Below are 22,324 nucleotides of genomic sequence, written 5' to 3'. Positions count from 1 at the left end.
GGAATGAATCAAAATCACAGCAATTGAACATTGAGGCTTTGCCTTCAACCTATTAGTGAAATCATCCATTAAATCATATCATGTGAAATACAATGGTCACTGTAAGAACAAGAACTTTACAGTAATGAATTTGGAGAAAATAAATCTTCAAAACTGCGAGTTCTCGAAAGGTCACTAGTTTGTTAATTGAAACTGCATTAGGAATTTTCATTTACCATGAAAATCATACCATTGAAGACATACAGGTATGACGCATTGCGACTCTTGAATTCCTTTATAACTGATTCACATTAAATTAAATAACAAGACTTTCTGTTCATTACTTCCTTTGATTCAGTAAAATACTCAAGATTTGTCATCTTCTGTTCTCCTCACACTCTCACATGATAAATTTTAGATATGGTACAGTGGTTAAGATATTGTACAGCTATTATCGTAAACAGGAAAGAGGACTGGTCACCTTACACAATCTAAGAGCTGATTCCAGTCACTCAAAACAGATGTGAATCAACATCTCCTGGAGTTAGCCTAGACAAAACCCACATTTACTTTGATTAGGCTGCTCAGAACCTGTGACTTTAAAAATTGCTGTGTGGTTATCTCCTTCCATGCCTATACTCCAATCGACCATTAGGAGGTATACAAATGCTCCTCAATGACCCTTCCTTATTTGAAACATCAAAAGTTAATCTTGTGAATTCTCTGAAAGAGATAATGATCACTTTCCATCATGATTCCAAGGCACAAATGTTAGCACTTGCAGGAGAAAAACCACACACACCTGCCTTTATTGAAGACTAAAGAATTTGAAATGTCCCCATAAGTGCTTCTTTGTTTACTACTTCCTTTTCCAATCCTACTATTGATAGAAACTTTGGCACAGTATGAAAACAAACTTAACCCAGTTTCTTGTTTACAGAAAATACAAAAGCTTATTTTTACCAAACAAAAATGCTGTCAGGTTTAGATAATTTATTAGATGCAGATCAAGGATTTTATCATTGAAGTTCCTGAATCCCAGCATCACTTGGAGCAGTGTATCAAATAATAAATGGGGTACATTTCCATGGAAAATGATAAACCCATCCTTGCAATGCCAGAGACTCACCTTGCTGGAAGCTTCTACCAGCAACTGGAATGTATTCTGAACAGACTGACAGGCCTCAAGCTCTGTTCTGTTGAAAACCATCAAGTATTCTTTAAGATGGTCATAGAAATTCCCATCCAGAGCCTGTAGGAGTATTAAAAAAATTCTTAATGGTATTCTAAAGACAAAACGTTTTTATAGGAGAAAAGCTTTAATGAAAGATTTGTTTCTGCATAAATCTAAATGTTGCTTCAGATTTCAAATTGTATTTCCTGCTTGATTTATGACATTATGTCAATTTATTTTGGCGAAAGAAAGAAAAAGATACTTACATTTATATAGCACTTTTCACAATCACTGGAAGTCTCAGAATATTGCAGCCAATGAAGTACTTTTGAAGTGTAACCACTGGTTTAATGTGGAAAACACTACAGCTAATTCTCACACGGCAGTGATTGTTGACACCAGCACATGAGCACTATGCAGTGTTTTAAACCAAGGATACAAGTACAAGTGGTTTTGGGGACATGCCTATGACCTGGGAGGGGGTGGGTATCAAGACCCGGGGGAGGAGAAAGCAGGACTTGGAAAGGAGAGAGATCAGGGCCTAGTAGGGGTAAGGAGTGGGGTGGGAGTAGACACTGCCTTTGCACACAAGAACTCTCACAAACAGCAATGCGATAATGATCAGATATTCAATCTTTAGTGTTCAACATTTGTCAGCATAGTTCCACTACTCTTTTTCAAAACAATGCTGGGAGATGCACTACATACATTTAAACTGATAGAAGGGGGTCTCAATCTAATATCTTATTTGAAGGACAGCACTTCTGACTGGGCAGTACCTCTCTCAGTGCTACACTGGAATGTCAGCTTTAATATCCCTGCTTAACTCCTGGGGCTGGGCAACCTGGAACTCAAAGATGAGAATGCTACCAAGTGGAGGAGAGACACAGATAGAAACTAATTACTAGTTTATAGAAGTTGCTAAGCAGTTGAAGCTATGTTCCAAACTTAATTTTTTACTTAATACCACTTTCTAAAAGCATGTTTTGAAGTCCAGTTCTAAACAACGTGCACAATTTATTCCTGCACAGATTGCAACTTGCTTTTGAATTATGCTTCCATTTGGCTGTTATTGCACCTTTTGACTATATGTAACGTAATAGTCTTAACTTTCAGTGAAGTACTCAGTTCACTAAGTTCAGTACTTTTGCCACTATCTTAAAATAACTTCTAAATAAGAACAGAGGTGAATTAGGAATAACAGAGAGAGAGAGAGATTCAAAGTATTTTTAGACAATGCAGAAAAGCACATGAGAATATTAAAAAGAGAAACAGAGAGAGTACAAGATCTGTAGATCCTCTGGACAATCCAGCTGGATGGTACCAAAGACATTCTCCTTGCCTGGACATTACAATTCTCACATTCAATCTTGTTCTGTAACATGTAGTTAGATCTGGATGTTAATCTATCACTTCTCTGTAAAAGCTTGTTTTACACTTCAAGTGGATACACTTCAAGAAAATACTTCAAGTAGTACTGCTGGCATAAAAGTACACTAGTTATGAGACAAATGTTGAGTAGTACTTAAAATGAAACAACTCAGACCAACGAAGAGTGGACACTACAAACAGTGCATGGATTTTCATGTCTGGAAGGACAACGTTATAAGTACTTGAATGGCACAAAAAGTAGGTGGAATTTAATGTTTGTTCTAAGTTTTTAAAAATTCATTCGAGGGAAGTAGGCGTCCCTGGCTGGCCAGCAATTTTTGCCAGTTCCTAGTTGCCCTTAAAGTGGTGGTGAGCTTCCTTCTTGAACTATTGTAGCCTATGTTTCCTCAGGGAGAGAATTCAGGATTTTAGCCTAGTGACAGTGAAGAAATGCAATATATTTCAAAGACAGATGGCTATTGGCCAAGAAGGGAACTTACAGGTGATTATATTCCCATGTATCTACTGCCTTGCCCTCCTAGATCGATGTGGCCCTTGGTTTGCAAAGTGACTGCTGCTACTGAGCGTCAGTGGTGGAGGATGCGGTGCTTGTGCATGTGGTGCCAATCAAGCTGGCTGTTGTGTCCCAGATGGGGTCAAGTTTCTTCAGTATGGTTGGAGCTGCACCAATCCAGGCAGCTGGGGAATATTCCATCACTGTGCTGACTTAAACCTTGTAGACTGGTGGACAGGCTTTGTGGAGCCAGGAGGCGAATTATTCACCATAGTATTCCTAGCCTCTGTCTTGCTCTTGTAGCCAATTTATTTATTCGGTGAGTCCAGTTGAGTTTCTTGCCAATGGTAAGCCTAAGGATGTCGACAGCGGGGGATTCAGTGGTGCTAACATTATTGAATGACAAGGGTGGGTAGTTAGATTGTCTCTTATGAGGACGGCACGGTGGCCCAGTGGTTAGCACTGCTGCCTCACAGCGCCAGAGACCCGGGTTCAATTCTCGCCTCAGGCGACTGACTGTGTGGAGTTTGCACGTTCTCCCCGTGTCTGCGTGGGTTTCCTCCGGATGCTCCGGTTTCCTCCCACAATCACAAAGATGTGCAGGTCAGGTGAATTGGCCATGCTAAATTGCCCTTAGTGTTAGGTAAGGGGTAAATGTAGGGGTATGGGTGGGTTGCGGTTCGGCGGGTCGGTGTGGACTTGTTGGGCCGAAGGGCGTTTCCACACTGTAATGTAATCTAATCTTATTGGCGATATTCAGTGCCTGGCACTTCAGTCACGAATGTCATTTGCTATGTGTCGCCCAAGCATGCATATTGTCCACATCTTTTTGCATTTGAACATTGACTGCTTCAGTGTCTGAGGAGTCCTGGACGGTGCTGAATTTTGTGCATTATCGGCAAACATCCTCACTTCAGATGTTAAGATGGAGGGAAGGTCATTGATGAAGCATTTGAAGCTGGTTAGAAACTTGGGCAGAAATGTCCTGGAGCTGAGATGACTTGACCTTCAACAACCACAACCATCTTCCATTCTGTATGACTCTGTCCAGCAGAGAGTTTCCCTTAGATTCCCACTGAATCCAGTTTTGCTAGGGCCCTTTGATGTCAAGGGCCAAAACTCAACTCATCTCTGGAATTCAGCCCTTTTATCCAGGTTTCAACCAAGGCTGTAATGAGGTCAGGAGCCAAGTCACCCTGGCAGAACCCAAGCTGGGCAGCACTGAGCAAGTGTTGCTTGATAGCACTGTTGATGACACCTTCTGTCACTTTACTGCTGCTCGAAAGTAGACCAAATTGGATTTGTCCTGCTTTTTGTGTACAGGATATACATGGGCAATTTTAGGTTGTCCATGACATTGTCGGGTAGAGATCATATTGTAACTGTACTGGAACAGCTTGGTTAGAGGAGCAGCAAGTTCTGGAGTACAAGTCTTCAGTTCTATTGCCAAAATGTTGTCAGTGCTCATTGCCTTTGCAGTATCCAATCACTTCTTGATATCACATGAAATGAATCAAATTGGCTGAACGTTGACATCTGTGATGCTGGGGATCACTGAAGGGGGCAGAGTTGGATCATCCATTTGATGCTTCTGGCTGAAGACCGCTGTGAATGCTTTACTCCTTATCCCTCAGATTGTGGTGTTTGGCTCTTCTCATCTTTGAGAAAGGGGATATTTCTGGTGCCTCCTCCTCCAGTGAGTTGTTTTAATTGTCCACCTCCATTCGCAATTGGACACAGGAGGACTGCGGAGCTTAGATATGATCCACTGGTTATGGAATCACTTAGCTCTATCACTTGCTGGTTATGCTGTTTGGCATGCAAGGTGTCCTGGTTGGTAGCTTCACCAGATTGACACCTCATTTTTAGGTATGCCTGGTGCTGTTTATGGCATGCCCTCATGCTCTCTCTATTGAACCCTGACATGATGGCAATGGTTGAGTGGGGGGATATGCTGGGATGTAAGACTTCAGATTGTGAAGAGAATTGAAGTACTGCTTTCGATAGTCCACAGCACCTCATGGATACAAGATGGGAGACAAATGTGTGGAAAAGTGTAAGGTGACAAGTCCAGCTTTCTGGCTCCCCTAGTTAAGTCAGCATTGGAAAAGTCTAGAATGGCCTTTCTGCCTCGAGGCCAACTGAGGCCCTTAAGTGGGCACTTTAGGGTACCCTCTTGCCACTGCTAATCTTCAACCATCAGAAAGCAGGTGTCAAGCCATATGGGTGAGCCGCAAGGTAATTCCTGGCAGGCAAATTTAGCAGCCTCCTCTGCAAAGCTATGACTGATTTCTTGGTGATTCTATTCAGCTGTTGCATTTTCTGATATTTTTACAAGTGCTTTGGTCTTGTTATTATTCCCATAAGATGAGCATCTCTAAAATCAGAAAATTATAAGAGCAGCAGGCATTTATCTGCTAAGCGATAACAAAAAAATTAAATCACTGTCATCATCCATGTGATTGCAGTGATGAATGCAGCTTTTAGTTATTCGCGATGACTCAACAATATTTGAAAACGTGACCTGATGAGTTTCCCTTTCCTGGCTTTGTGGTCTAACAACTGATATTTCCTGCTTTTGTTTTGTCTCATGGCAATTCTGCAGTCACCATCAACTCAGTTTCGATCCATACTGGCCAGGAAGAATACATGAAATACAGAAATGCTTTTGTGGGAAGTCAGTTGGGAGTCATCAGTAGGCAGTTGCTTTAAAAACATATATTGGTAGTGCTGCTTTGCTTCATTTAAAGAAAAAAATGCCAAAAGAAATCCATAAGGATTGAGAGGCTGTAAACAGTGATTCGGTAACATGTCCCCAAGCTGCCAGCAAAGTAGAAGCCATGCAGGTTGTGTAGCTGTAAAATGAAGGCAAGATTCTGAAGGTTCTGGAAATATTCAACAGGATAGTGACTCTATGATTAGCAGCATCTGTGGACAGAGAAACAGTTAACTTTTTGAGTTAAATATGATGACAATCATATTCAACTTGAAGCATTAAGTCTGTTCAACTCAACACAGATTGCCAGCAATTTCTGTTTCATTTCAGTTTGTGAAATCACAAATGATAAACAACTGCACATGCACATTCATTCCAGCTGGACTAACAATCAGAAAAGCAGCCTTAATTCAGAAAATAGTTCAAAAAGCCAGCCGTCTGAAGTTTTGGAATAGTATTTATACTTGGTCAACATCAACAAAATCCAATTTTTTACGCAAATACTTGTCATCTCTGGAAGCATTTTTTCTTCAGAATGGTGTCATAAAGTTGGGTTTTCACTGGGCAGCAGCCGGGCAAGTAAATGCATACGATCAGAAATATCAGCCACTGACTAAAATCTGTTAAATGAAAGCTGCATTTTGTTTTGTACAGGTTAAGACATTAATAGCAACCTGCTTCACAACCAAGCAATTGTTGGTTTTGCTATTTTGATGTTCGCCAATAAACGATGTTCCTTTCCAGTCGGGCTTCCTGAATTAATACATTGGTAATGAAAGTCAAGAAAAGTTTCAGACAGCCTTGCCTTTCAATGAAGCCAGTAAGACAAGGAAACATTAACAATGCTGCTGTTTGGGAAACCGGGCCTTTATGATGTGAGTGTGGAGGATTGACCCCAAAACGTCAGATCACTGACAAGTCATTTTCCTGACTGCTTTTGGGGCCCTGGCTTCAAATCATAAAGTATAACCTATCCAGCAATCCTGAAGTAAAAATCTTTTGACGAACTGACCGATAAGGTAGCAGACAAGTATGACCCCAAGCTCTCTCTTATATTGCAGTGTTATAGGTTTAGCATTGAAAATGGACTTCCTGGTGAACTAGTTATTGATTTATTGTCAAGACTGCAGAAAATGGCGGAAGCTGAGTGCATGAATCAGAATTTGAGGAAATGTTAAGGGATTGCTTAGTTTGGGGAATTAATAATATTGTAACCCAAAGGAAGCAACTGACTGAACCAGATCTAGATCTCACAAGAGGCACAGAACTGGCCCATTCTCATGAAAATGTCGAAAAGGGGTTTGGGAGCTTCAGGTCTCTCCTCAACTTTAGAAACATGGTCAATCTGGAGAGCCAAGTTCCCTGTGGATAATACTTATGGCTTTTGTTTGTTGCCAAGGAGAACAATTGGAGTCGGAAGCTGTAAAATTCCAGAACTGAACAGAAGGTTTCTCCACTGTGCAGTCGGAAGCAGGAATGTCCATGTTGCACTTATAGTCATAGAAATCACCCGAGCCAATGCTACTGAAGCAGGTGAAATACAAACCACCCAGGTTTTGTTGAGGGGCTTTGTAAATAAATCAGCCCAAGGGTGAGGAATTGATACAGCTAAATTGCATCACCTCCCCCAAAGTGGCCCAAATTAACATGGCACTTCAGTTAAATGGCCACCCTCAGACATGGAGATAGGGTCATTGAGTCTGACAACATGGAAACAGACCCTTCAGTCCAACGGGTACAAGCCGACATGTCCCCAAACTAGACTAGTCCCACCTGCCTGCACTTGGCCCATATCCCTCCAAACTTTTCTATTCATTTGTCATCCAAATGTCTTTAAAATGTAACTGTATCTGCATCCACCACTTCCTATGGCAGTTCATTCCACACATGAAACACTAAAAAAACGTTGCCTCGCATGTCCTTTTTAAAATCATTTTCCTCTCACCATAAAAATATGCCCCCTAGTTTGAGCTCCCCCACCCTCAGGAAAAAAAGACTGTTTATTCACCTTATCTATGCCCCTCATGATTTTATAATCACCCCTCAACTTCCAAAGCTCATTAGTGCCTTTCTATTACAGCTTTGCAGAACACCTATGTTCTGTGTCTCCGAACTGACTCTGGGCTTCTTGCTGCCTGCCACTTCAACACAACACTGTGTTCCCTGGTCAGCATCTCTGTGATAGGCTTGCTGCAGTGCTCCAACAAAGTTTGCTGCTACCACAACCATCCCATTGTCAGCTATTAATGGCCTTGATTAGCAGCTATTGATTCCCCAGACTGACCTTTAGCTATTCCTTTGTTTGTCCAACCACTGTTCTCTCTCTTTTTGGGTTTCATCTCCACCTATCATTTATCCCTTGCTCCTTCCCTCTCTCCTCCCCACTCGTGGCACAAGGGCCAGGTCCCAACCTTTTAGGAAGGGACTGGCTGCAGAAAATTCACCTGCGCTGATCTTTAAAACGGGTACTGCAATCTATAAGGATTGGCCTCGGGATGATAAAAGATGCCAGGGCCAAGACCCAACTAAATACTTCAAGGCATGATAGATCTCCTATATGCCAAAGCAGAGGCTGAATTGGACATCTAGAGGAATTTGGCATTTTACACAGAGTACAATTTGCTGAAGTGCCAGTTGTCCCAGTTCTAAAACTTGACAATTTGATCCATCTCTGTGGGGAGTATAAGTTGATGGTCAACTGAGCTTTCTGTTGAGAGAGATACCCTGAGCCACGCATAAAAGACTTGTAGGCAAAGCTGGTTGGGGGTCACTTTTGTTACTGGTGTCCAGCTGAAAAAGAAAAAAATGTGTTCCATGGAAATGAGATAATGTACTCTGGTTGACAGGACAGAATACACCCTGTCGGAGGGAAGGCAGAGAGGCCATAAAAAGTGCTCCAATACCACAAAGTCCACAATAGAGTTGAAGTCTTTTCTAGGTCTCATAAATTACTATGGGGAATTCATGCCCAACCTGGCAGCTCTGCTGCCACCCCTCCACGTCCTGTTTAAAACAAAAATCAGAAATAGTTGTGACAAATGCTGCAAGAGAAAGCATTGGCAAATGTCAAACAACAACTACTGTTGACAAATATATTAGATTATAACCCTAGATCACTCATTGCATCCTGTGACACCTCCCCCTACGTGATGGGGTGGTATTATTGCACCATTGGGACGCGGAACAACACCTAATTATGTACGCATCACGATCTCTGGCAGAGGCAGAAAGAAAGTATGCCCAGACAGAGTAGAGAGGTTTGGCCATGGTATTCACGTCGCAAAAGTTCCAATGTGTCTACGATCTGCATTTCACCACAGGAACTGATAATAAACCACTACTCAAGGCTTCCTCAAGGAAGACGAGGCAATTCTAACCATCACACCAACTCAGAGCCAAAGCTGGACACTGCCATTAGATGTCTGTGAATATACCTGGGATCATCACCCAGGGAGACATACAGCCAATGCAGATGCCTTGAGCTGCTTGCTGTGAACCAACAGCTTACTTTCACCTCCAAAGATGAATGAAGTCATCACAACTTTGAATTTCAGTACCAGTATCAGCCAAGCAAATCCAGGATTGGATCCAAAAGGACCCCAACTAAATGGTGGGCCACAAGGACCTCCTATGAAAGAGATGAAGCCCTATATCTCAAAGTATAAAGAGTGAACATCGAAGGTGATATTATCTAATGGGGAGCCTGGGTGGTTCTCCTACATCCAGGCCATCAACTAACACTTCAAGATTTGTACAATGGCCACCAGGAATTTCTGAAATGAAAATGCTTGTAAGGAACTATGCTTGGTGGCCTGGCATAGACATGGATATTGAAAATCTGGTCAAGCAGAATGAACTTACTTGGAAATCTGAAGGCCCAGCAGCAGTCATGGTGCAGGCACGGGAATGGTCAGGGAGGACATAGGTGTCAGTACATGCAGGTATCACAGGGTCATTTATGAGCTCTATTTTCTTAAACCTTAACAGCACCCATTGAAAAATGGATCAAATGTGCTCTCAATGGACTCTACTACCTCTTAGAACACCAAAGAAAATCTCTGTCCATCTTTTACTACACATGATATATTAAAGTCCTTGTAACAGACAATGGGATCCCGTTTACTAGTGGGGAGTTTCAGACCTCTATGAAAACAACCAAGGTAAAGCACATCCACACAGCCCTCTACTACCCATTTTCAAACTGTCCAGTTGAGCGGGCTGACCAGATATTCAAATAGCACAAGAGGAAGCAAACTACAGGGTATTTGGAAACCAAGCTTGCACATTTCCTCTTCAACTATAGGACAAAACTGTATATAATTATAAAAATAGTTCCAGCAAAATTGTTGATGGGCTGACTTCCAAACAAGCTAAGGCACTGAAAGTGCAACTATCTTTTCACAAACTTTTCTCTCAGTACAAATGAAGATCTAAATTATGTGCGCATATTTCTTAAATCAGGACAGCACCTGTGTGTAATTTGTTACTTTGTGTCAAAAGCTGCGATTTTGCTATAGTTGTTGCTAGGATTTGAGTTATAAAAATAGGCTGGGACTTTCTTTTTCCACTGGAGGGTAGGAGGTTTACGGGTGACCTTATTGAGGTTTATAAAATCACGAGGTGCATGGATAAGGTGAATAGCAAGGGTCTTTACCCTAGGGTAGGGGAGTTCAAAACTAAGGGCACAATTTTAGGGTGAGGAGAAAGTTTTAAAAAGAACATGAGGAACAACTTTTCCTTTATACGAAGAATGTTTTGTGTGTGGGATGAACCGCCAGAGGAAGTGGAGAATGCAGGTACAGTTACAACATTTACAAGACATTTGGATAAGTACATGAATAGGAAATGTTTGGAGGGATATGGGCCAAATGCAGGCAAGTGGGTCGAGTTTAGTTTGGGAACATGATTGGTGTGGACCGGTTGGACTGATGGGTCCGTTTCTGTGCTGTATGAATCTATTATATTTTGCAGATAAATTTTATTATTTTGATCAATTTTAAGGGATTATTTTATTGCATCTTACAGCCGCTGTCACATCAAAGTATGAAAAAAGTGCTGACTAGAAAAGAGAGAATCGCTGTAGCTAGCCTGAAAAACTTAACAAAATGATAAGCTGTCTAGACTTAGAAAAAGGGATTATCAGGTATTGACAGGTAATTAGTCATTCGTAGACCATTAGGAATATCTACAAATAGCACAGCTAGTGTACATACAATACAATTTGCTGTTCGGTTCTAGATGCTGGCATAATATGGGTTCATTACGATAGAAGGTGGTGATAAATTAGGTAGAGGGCATAATACCTAGTAAACTAGACTGGTGTTGACAGCTAATGTGATGGCAAACTATTTGTTAAGAGGCTCTGCAGAGTGCTAACATCAATGTAGCAAACATTTCAATAAAAGAGTTAAACACTGTCATGATCGAGCAGTAACTGACATTACATCAAAAATACTGCAAATGCTGGAAATCAAAAATTGCTGCAAATAGTCAGCAGGACAGGTAACATCTGAGGAGAGAAACAGAACGTAATTGGTGCACACTTTTTCTGGTTACATTGTGCATTAGCATAGTAACCATTCCAGCTATGTTCATTTCTAGATTACTTCCATTCATGAAGGATAATTCCCCTCATGTTTGGGATTGTTTTATATTATGACTTTGCAGGCCATAACTAAAAAGGTCTTGCCAATTATTTAACAAAACATTAAACACTTTCAAAACACCTATTTTCCTTCCACAACAATGCCTTAGTGAATTGTCTTTTTTCCTTAGCATGAAGAGGAGAGAATACATCCACTATATAAAAATTAAAGGAAGACACCATGAAGTTGACCAACACTAGGTTTTCCTATGCTCACAGATATACAAGTACCATGAAGCTGACAGCAAAACAGCTTCTGCTCACAGCCCTTCATCTAGAAACTGTGAAAAACTTTTACCTAGACCTCAGATGTTAAGAAACAAAATTTAGTTCATCCAAGCCAACCTCTTTCAAACAGCATGCTACTATGTACTCCAGGTACACACAGTAAGAATAGCAAATTGCAAAAATATAAAAGCTGGTGTAAAATGGAGTGCAGAAAAAAAGAAAATGGCACACGGTGACTTGTGCCACAATGCACCAGGCTTAGATTTATACAGCACGGAAACAGACTCTTCAGTCAAACTCAACCATAGCGATAGCCTACATCCCTCTAAATCCTTCCCATTCCTATACCCATCCAGATGCCTCTTAAATGTTGTAATTTCATCAGCCTCTACCACTTCCTCTGGCAGCTCATTCCACATACACATGTGTGAAAAATCTGCCCCTTAAAATCTCTTCTCCCTCACCCTAAATCAATGCCCTCTAGTTCTGGACTCCCCACCCCAGGGCAAAGACCTTGTCTATTTACCTGGTCCATGTCCCTCATTATTTTATAAACCTCTATAAGGTCACCCCTCAGCGTCCGATATTCCAGGGAAAACAGCCCCAGCCTTTTCAGCATCTCCCTATAGCTCAAATCCTCAAATCCTGGCAACATCCTTTTGAATCTTTTCTGCACCCTTTCAAGTTTTACAACATCCTTCCTATAGGAGGGAGACCAGAATTACACATAATATTCCAACAGTGGCCTAACCAATGTCCTTTACAGCTGCAACATGACCTAACTCCTGTTCGCAATGCCTTGGCCAATAAAGGAGAAAGTGAGGTCTGCAGATGCTGGAGATCAAAGTTGAAACTTTATTGCTGGAACAGCACAGCAGGTCAGGCAGCATCCAGGGAACAGGAGATTCGACGTTTCGGGCACAGGCCCTTCTTCAGGAAGCATAAAGGAAAGCATACCAAAGGAAAGCATACCAAATGCCTTCTTCTCTATCCTATCTACCTGCAACTCCACTTTCAAGGAGCTATGAACCTGCACTCCAAGGTCTTTGATCAGCAACACTCCCCTAACAATGACAGGCGGGCAGGTTTTTCCCATTGTAAAAGCATAGCTTTTTGCTATTTTAAAGTGTCAATATAGTTTTACAGATGATTCCCAATACAAATATTAAAGTAGAATGCATAACAAAAAATTAAGCGAAAAGCAAATGTATTCTTCGTTCAATGCAAAACTTTTATAAATAAGTAGGAGACGTTTCTCATGCCTACACTGACCTAACAATTTTACAAATGTGCAGCATAAAACTTTTGCCAGCCACTTTCTTCACATAAGAAAACTGGTGGCTTCTTCACTGAAGAGAGTCCCTAGTCAGTAATCATCCTCATTGCTGGGTCACAGGTCAAGATGAGAAAAAAATGCAAGTTTGTAATGAAGACATTGTTTGACTATCTAAAACATTGCTGATAGCATTTGATCATCCTAATGTTGCCAACAGAACAATGAAAAGAAAACCAATGTTACTGACCAAATTTTTTCACGGCTGTGATGTAGCAACTCTAACCCGAATAAAGGTGATGCTGGCAAATAATTGTTTTGCCTCTGAAGTTCATCCAAGAAGCAATCTGTAGCCCTCCCTTCTTCCTCACCAACACGCTGTCCCTTGGTAAAATCATCCAAACATATCAGCTTCCACATACAAGCAAACAACATACAGCTCTAGTACCTCTCAAACCTTCCGCAGTTGCATGGTATCGGACTTGTCCACAATTTTCTCTACTCAAACTATAGCAAGAAAATGCAATTTTCTTCAGCATCCTCCCACAATATCTTTCCCCTACAAGTGATTCAATTTTGTTTCCCAGCTACCTCTTCAGGTTTATCAGATTGTTGGCAAACCTAGCAACTTATTCTAGACTAGGATGCCTTCTGTCAGAGACTGGCTGCTTTCACTCTGCAACTATCCTTTTCTGTATCTTGTCAGCCCAGTTGTGCACCTCATCTGCATACTGTCATTACTAGTCTAATCTATTTCAGTGCTCTCCAGGAAGGACTCTAATCCTCCACACATGATAGCCACTTTGAGCTGTTTGGAGTAATTGAAAGCCAAACTTAAAATTCTTTTCTGGTCATTAAATCCCTTGATGGACATGCCTGTTCCTAACATTCTCGAAGCTTGAAGTCTTTGATCCTTTATAGTTTGGCATCTTGCGCATCATCAGTCTTTTCATACCACCAGTGGGACACATGCCTTCAAAAGTCTTTGCATTGAACTCTGCATGTGTCTCCCTAAACGTCTTTACTCTAACACTTATACTATATTTTTGGTTACCTTTCCTAAAATTTTCCCCTTCCATTTGGTACCCATTTGTATGACTACCATTTGTGAATGCCTAGGGGCATTTTTATTAGTGACATGCGACATGTTGCAACAAGTTGCTACTTTTTGAGACACAATTCAAAATTCTGACAGCCCCTGAAACAAAATGAGATCAAAAGGTTATTGCAACATTATTGGTACAAAGACAAAAGGAGGAAATTTAAAGTAAAGCTAATGAGCAACTATAACCATTTTGGTATGAATAGTGTCTAATTCAGTCTCAAAATTAGTAAGCAATACCGTAAAAAATGACCTACATTTTATACATGATTTCAGCTACTTAGATTTAAAAAATGCTGATCCCCAAATATTAAACAGGCAGGTGGATTGTCACTATTGCTACTCAAGCCTACAGAAGGTACTATTGAACACCACAAAATCACTGGATGAGAATGAATTATTTTTAAATAGCTCATATTTATTGGCAAAGGATTAATTATTTAGCAGATTCAACTAGATTAGATTTCAACTAATCCCTTCGGACAAAACGCAATTATTTGTTTTTGGCTGCTGAAAAATTGGGTGTTGCATCATTTGTTGTGTTCAGAAGCATTACTTAAAATCACTAATTGATCAAAAAGCTTACGTTAACATTTTGAACTCCATTTTTAAAGTTTGGATTTCTGAATCCAAACTGTGGGCTGTAATTAATACATTTGCATAATACAATTTTGTTAGGAATTGGACTGTTAATAAAGGCTTTCTCACCAAAATAAAACTAAAGGAAAATGAATACATAATTGCTAAATACCCAGTAGAGTAACATAACTAACAATAATGTTATGAATGGCACAATTCTAAATGATTTGCATCTTATTAATTTTAAACAAAAGGACAGAAATAATAATTGATTAGTAGCTCATGGTGTTCCACCTGCACAATCACCAGCTGTCTACCTTCTCTACATTTATTTAATGAACAGGAAAATCATAGACTTCCAAGTGCAAGTGGAAAACTCCAGTCACAAGGTCAAAATGTTGAAAGCACAAATTGCTACTAATTGAGATTAATCTATTCATCTTATATACATTAAATGTTTAGCTAATGGCTTGAATAATAAAAACATTTTAGTCTTTGCTTTATCAGTTGTATTTTATATAAACCTAATCACCAGTACACAATACAATGCTATCCAAATCACCTATTTCATTCAACGACTTTAGTTTCTGTGGCAAAATCTGTGAACTGCTTTTGTTTTCCTAACTGTTAAACAAATAGGAGTAAATTCATTTTTTAAAAAGTAAAACTTGATGTAATTTAAATGACATCACATAACTGGTTCTGAAAGAATTTGAACCACTATAAGAACAAAGAAAATGATGATAACAAAGAAAATAATGGTAACAAGCATTTTTAAAAATAATTCAAGCACCGTTTTTATGTATATCAAGGGAAAGCATGAATTTTACACCATCTTAATAAAATCCTTCCCAGTCACAGTACCCTTCTGATGTCAATAAATCCAATATTAGCCAGGAGGACAAAAAACTATGACGGTGCCTTTATCTCTGCAGCTAATTGACCTGCTCGATTGGGGTGGCATGGTGGCTCAGTGGTTAGTGCTACTGCCACGCTACACCAGGGACCAGAGATCAATTCCATCCTCAGGTGATTGTCTGTCTGTGAGGAGTTTGCATACAATCCCAGTTTCTGTGTGGGTTTTCTCTGGTTTCCTCCCACAGTCCAAGGATGTACAGGTTAGGTGCATTGGCCATGCTAAATTGCCCCGTAGTGTCCGGGGATGTGCAGGATTATAGGGATAAGGTAGGGGGTGGATATGGGTGGGATGCTCTTTGGAGACTGGTGTGGACTGGATGGGCTGAATGCCCTGCCTTCACACTGTAGGGTTCTATGATTTAATGACTGCTGCAAAATTGTATGCTGCAAATGAACTGTTTTGAATAACAATCATTTTACTCATTATACACTGTAGATCAAAATAGGGACTTGGTCCATCTGCACTGAATTCCAGCTCACAACAGGATTGGACTTTAGAAAAGGCGAGCAGATCTATAAAATACAAATGCAGTGAGAATGAAAATTCTTCAGTTTAATGAGGAAAGAGTTGGAAAAAGAAAGAGACTTTGTCATGAAAAGGAAAGTAACGATTCTAGGGAAATGGAGGATGTAACATCAAACAAAACCAGTGTAATTTAGTTTTTTTTCCACTTCTCACTTTGCGCACACATTAACTCTTTGTTCAAACATAAGATCACCCTCCCAACACAATACCCAAGCAGCTGTTGAGAGTATAAAATGTGACTGATTTATTGCAGTGGGCATCACAGTCCAAAGCTTTCCTGTCCCCACCTGGCATCCACTTTCCAGGAGGAGTAGTTTGCAAAGTCAGGAATACAGATGCAGGCCAATTTTTCCCTTCAGAGGGCAGTGGTGCAGAAGCCAAGTGTGGCACTGCTACTCATGGCCTGGATATAAGTAACAAACTCAGCATAACTTACAGCCTAAACTTGAAACCTTTTTAGCATGTATTGTTAATTAACAGATACAATCACCGATCCACTAGAGTATTCCTCATTTGATTAGGGTGGGTTGAGTTATACGCAAATAAGAGATAGCAGGGAGAATTTGTTCAGAAATCTGCCTCAGGTTATTTAATTAAATGCCAAGAGTATTTATAGAGTTGATTAAAACGACTAAATTTGTGGAATGAATGAGTCACAATAGCCTCATTCAAACAATATTTGCACAGGTACAAGGTGTCATCAACAGTGCAATCAAGCAATACCTGCGCAGCAATCATCCTCTCAGTGATGCCCAGTTTGAGTTCTGCCAAGGCCAACCCATTCCTGACCTCATTACAGCCTTGGTTCATACATGGAAAAAAATGCTGAATTTCCAGAGCTGAGGTAATAGTGACAGCCCATGACATCCAGGCTACGTTCAACTGAGTGCGGCATTAAAGATCCCTAGGAAAACTGGAATCAATGAGTATCAAGGGACAAACTCTTTCCTGGTTGGTGCCATATCTGGCACACCGGAAGATGGCTGTGGTTGTTGGAGGTCAGTCATCCCAACTCCAGGACATCTTGAATGTCCTAGACCTAACCATCGTCAGAGGCTTTACCAATGATCTTCTCTCCATCATAGGGCTAGAAGTGGGGATGTTTGCTGATGATTGCACAATGTTCAGCACGATTCATGACTCCTCAGATATTGAAGTAGTCCACATTCAAATGCAACAAGATCTGGACAATATTCAGGCACTGGCTGACAAGTGGCAAATAACATTGTCTCTTACTGGAGATGGAGTTGCAATCAACCAGCATCCATTGATAATCAATGGTGTTACCATCACTGACTACCTGACTATTGACTTGCTTGGGTTACCACTCACCAGAAATTCAACTGGACTAGCCACTTAAATACAGTGGTTACAGGAGCAGGTCAGAGGCTAGGAATACTGCAGTGGAAAACTCATCTCTTGACTCCCCAGAACCTACCATCCACAAGGCACAAGTCAGGAGTGTGATGGAATACTTCCCACTTGCCTGGATGGGTGCAGCTTCAACAATACTGAAGAAGTTTGACAGATGTACATCTCTATAACTCTAATGGGAATCCAGGACAAAACAGTCTGCCTGATTGGCACCACATCCACAAGCTTCCACTCCCTCCACCACTGACATTCAGGAACAGCAGTGTGTACTATCTACAAGATGCACTGTAGACATTTCCCAAGATCTTTAGACAGCACCTTCTAGTCTCAAGACCATTTGCACCTAGAAGTACAAGGGCAGTGGATAGACAGGAACACAATCATTTGCAAGCCACTCACCACCCTGACTTGGAAATATATCACTGGTCCTTCACTGATGCCAAGTCAAAATTGCAGAATTCCTCCCTAACAACATTGTGGAGAGCGGGATGCTGGAAAAGCACCACAGGTCAGGCAGCATCCGAGGAACAAGAGAATTGACGTTTTGGGCATATGTCCTTCATCAGGAATGAGGCTTGTGGGCTGGGGGGCTGAGAGATAAATGGGAAGGGGGTGGGGCTGGGGGTGGAACATAGCTGGGAATACGATACAAAGATGAAGGTGATAGGTCCGATGAAGAGCTTATGCCCGAAATGTCGATTCTCCTGCTCCTTGGATACTGTCTGACCTGCTGCGCTTTTCCAGCACCACACTCTCGATTCCCCAGGTCCCCAGAATATTACCTAAATGTTTGGATGAATAGTCAATCTATCATACCACTAAGCCATTGTCTCCCTATTCAGTCACTCATGCAAGAATTTGCAGAATGGAAAAGTAGCAGTTTTTTTCATGGATCATGAGCCATGCAGCAATAGATGAATTATGTTATGATGCACTGTTACATGTTAACATGATCTTACCATCATGAAATAGCATACCCTTTAACTTACCATGCGCAGTTGCATGGGTGATTGAATAGGGAGACAATGGCTTAGTGGTATGATAGATTGACTATTTGTCCAAACATCTAGGTAATATTCTGGGGACCTGACTTTGAATCCCATCATAGATGGTGGAGAATTGAAATTCAACAAAAAGAACTAGAATTGAAAATCTAATGAGGAGATAGCTGTCAATTGTCATGAAAATCCATTTGGTTCACAATTGCAGTCTGCTTTCCCTACCTGGTCTGTGTCAAAATCTCAGCTCAGAGTTTAACTGCTAACTCAAACACACACAGACGCACACACACAAAATATGTGACCGTCAGATTGCAGCTTTTATTTTACTTGGATACAAGAGGAGATTGCTTAGTCAAAGGCTAGGCTAACAACTCCAATGGTCAGTTACAGCAGCATTTTTATACACTCACTTAAACAAGTTCCAGGTGACCACGTGTAATGCTTCTTCCCTAATGTGATTAAAGTGGCTTGTGTCATAGTTCAGAGTTCACCACCATTCAACTGCCTCCTCAATATTGTTATTCCTATCTGGTCAATAAGAGGAACAATGTTATCCAATTAACATTTGTTTTGGGGTAACACCTTCTTATAGGGACTAACCTTTCCTTTCTCTTTTGCTATATTTCAGTGTCAGTATCACACCCTCATTGTGGTTACACTTTAAGCCAGAAACGCAGGTAGCCTTTGTTGCTGCAAGATATTGCAGTACATAGTTACAACTGCTGACAGCTTAAATTATGATAGATTGGGAAATGTTGATGCACAAGTATGTGCGTACCTTGGTGTCCTCATCAGTCAAAACACATATGCTGGTACAGCAAGATGTTAGGAAGGCAAACAATCTTTTTGCCTTTATCGCATCCTGATGTTTAGAAGACCGAAAGGGGATTTCACTGAAACAAAGGTCTGGATACAGTGGATTAGAGGGATGGTATTTCTTCTGGCTGGGATGCCCAGAAAAAGTCTTAGTCTCATCTTACAGAGAGGTCCTTTTAGACGGGGAGGAAGAGAAATTTCTTTACTTAGGGGACGGCAAACCTGTGGAATTCCCTACTTCAGAAGGCTATGGAAGCCAAATCACTGAATATACTTAAGACAGAAATAGAGACTAAAGGTGACAAGGGTTTGGGAGCTGGGGAGAGTGCAGTGGTAGTTTGGCGTTGAGAGAAAGGATAGCTATGAACTTGTTGAATGATGATGCAGGTTTGATTGGCTGAATGGCCTAATCGTGCTTCAATTTCAAATGTTTCTAAAATACCTTCAAGCTCGTCCCTAAATAGAACCACGTGAATTTAGGTGCCCACCCCACTACCAATGTGAAGTTGATGGCATTTATGCATTGAAAGATTTGGTATATTGCTCAGTGTGGCATCCCTTTATAACATTTTTGTTCAGTAAAGAAACAGGATAGAAATATGCAACCATATTGATAAATGAGGTGAATTTCAGAATTCATAGGAATCGGGGGTAAAACTCCACTAGTTGGAGTCATACCTTGCATAAAGATGGTTGGATTGTTCAAATTCAATCACCTCAGCTCCAGGACATTACTGCAGGAGCTCCTCAGAGTTGTGCCCAATCATCTTCAGTTGCTTTATCAACAATCTTCTTTCCATTATAATGTCAGAAATGGAGATACTTGTTGATGACTATACAATGTTCAGCAACATTTGTGATTCCTCAGATACCAAAGCAGTCCATGCCCAAATGTAACAAGATCTGGGCAATATCCAAATTTGGGCTGACAAATGAAAAGTAATACTTGTGCCACACGATGCTGGGCAATAACTATAAAAACATAGGAATCAGAAGCAGGAGTTGGCAATTCAGCCCCCAGGCTTGTTCCGCCATAAGAAAGGATCATGGCAATTCACATCTCCGCCTCAATTCCACTTTCTTGCCTGCACCTCATAACACTTCAATCCATTATTAATTAAAAATCTGTCTAATTCCTCCATAAGTGGGAATGTTTGCTGATGATTGCACATCGCCCAGCACCAATCTTGGCTCCTCAGATACTGAAACAATACTTGCCTCTATACAGTAAGAGTTGGGCAACATCCAGAGTTTAGATCAGAGTGGTGCTGGAAAAGCACAGCAGGCCAGGCAGCATCTGAGGAGCAGTAAAGTCTATGTTTCGGGCAAAAGCCCTTCATCAGGAATAGAGGCCGGGAGCCTGCAGGGTGGAGAGATAAATGAGAGGGGGGTGGGGGTGGGGAGAAAGTAGCATAGAGTACAGTGGGTGAATGGGGGTGGGGATGAAGGCGATAGGTCAGAGAGGAGGATGGAGTGGATAGGTGGAAAGAAAGATAGGCAGGTAGGACAGGTCATGAGGGCAGTGCCGAACTGGAAGGCTGGAGCTGGGGTGAGGTGGGGGAAGGGGAAATGAGGAAACTGGTGAAATCCACATTGATGCCCTGGGGTTGAAGTGTTCTGAGGCGGAAGATGAGGCGTTCTTCCTCTCGGCATCAGGTAGTGAGGGAGTGGCGGTGGAGGAGGCCCAGGACCTGCATGTCCTCGGCAGAGTGGGAAGGCGACTTGAAATGTTGGACCACAGGGCGGTGGGGTTGACTGGTGCAGGTGTTCTGGAGATGTTCCCTGAAGCGCTCTGCTAGGAGGCGTCCAGTCTCCCCAATGTAGAGGAGATTGCATCGGGAGCAACGGATACAATAAATGACATTTGTGAATGTGCAGGTGAAACTTTGGTGGATGTGGAAGGCTCCTTTAGGGCCTTGGATGGTGGTGAGGGAGGTGGTGTGGGCACAAGTTTTGTAATTCCTGTGGTGGCAGGGGAGGGTGGTTTATTTGGGGGCATGGACCTGACCAGGTAGTCACGGAGGGAATGGTCTTTGCGGAAAGCAGAAAGGGGTGGAGAGGAAAATAGATCTCTGGTGGTGGGGTCCGTTTGGAGGTGGCGGAAATGTCAGCAAATGATATGGTTAATGCGAAGGTTGGTAGGGTGCAAAGTGAGGACCACAGAGGTTCTGTCCTTGTTACGATCGGAGGGGTGGGGTTTGAGGGCGGAGGTGCGGGATGTGGATGAGATGCTTTGGAGTGCATCTTCAACCACATGAGAAGGAGGCCATCTGGTGTGTTCAGTGGTGGAACTGGTCCTCCTGGGAGCAGATACGGTGGAGGCGGAGGAATTGGGAAAACTGGATGGCATTTTTGCAGGAGGTAGGATGGGAAGGGGTATAATCCAGGTAGCTGTGGGAGTCGGTGGGTTTGTAAAAAATGCCAGTATCAAGTTGGTCATCATGAATGGAGATGGAGAGGTCCAGGTGAATTTAAGGTCGGTGGAATGTGTTGGTGAAGTTGATGAACTGCTCAATCTCCTCGTGGGAGCACAAGGTGGCGCCGATGCAGTCATCAATGTAGCGGAGGAAGAGGTGGGGAGTGGTGCCGGTGTAACTACGGAAGATGGACTGTTGTTGTGGTTCTGTTCGCCGAGCTGGAAATATTTGTTGCAAACGTTTCGTCCCCTGTCTAGGTGACATCCTCAGTGCTTGGGAGCCTCCTGTGAAGCGCTTCTGTGGTGTTTCCTCCGGCATTTATAGCGGCCTGTCCCTGCCGCTTCCGGTTGTCAGTTTCAGCTGTCCACTGTAGTGGCCGGTATATTGGGTCCAGGTCGATGTGTTTGTTGATGGAGTTTGTGGATGAGTGCCATGCTTCTAGGAATTCCCTGGCTGTTCTTTGTTTCGCTAGCCCTATAATGGTAGTGTTGTCCCAGTCGAATACATGTTGCTTGTCGTCTGCGTGTGTGGCTACTAAAGATAGCTGGTCGTGGCGTTTCGTGGCTAGTTGATGTTCATGGATGCGGATCGTTAGCTGTCTTCCTCTTTGTCCTATATAGTGTTTTGTGCAGTCCTTGCATGGGATTTGGTACACTACATTACTTTTGCTTATGCTGGGTATCGGGTCCTTC

At 41.8% G+C, this 22,324-nt stretch overlaps 1 protein-coding gene across 5 annotated transcripts in view; it reads right to left on the bottom strand.

The window, feature by feature from the left end:
• LOC122550843 (F-BAR and double SH3 domains protein 2-like) overlaps positions 1–22,324 on the bottom strand; it is a 229,516-nt gene that overhangs the window by 84,174 nt on the left and 123,018 nt on the right. For all 5 annotated transcript variants that reach the window (XM_043692169.1, XM_043692170.1, XM_043692172.1 and 2 more), the window contains exon 9: positions 1,109–1,231. In XM_043692169.1, coding sequence (XP_043548104.1) covers positions 1,109–1,231 — 123 coding nt within the window. The remainder of the gene's footprint in view (positions 1–1,108; positions 1,232–22,324) is intronic.

Source organism: Chiloscyllium plagiosum, chromosome 6 (assembly GCF_004010195.1).
Source record: "Chiloscyllium plagiosum isolate BGI_BamShark_2017 chromosome 6, ASM401019v2, whole genome shotgun sequence".
Taxonomy (NCBI): domain Eukaryota; kingdom Metazoa; phylum Chordata; class Chondrichthyes; order Orectolobiformes; family Hemiscylliidae; genus Chiloscyllium; species Chiloscyllium plagiosum.
Note: the sequence above shows the minus strand (reverse complement) of the source record. Positions and strands in the feature narration are given on the sequence as shown.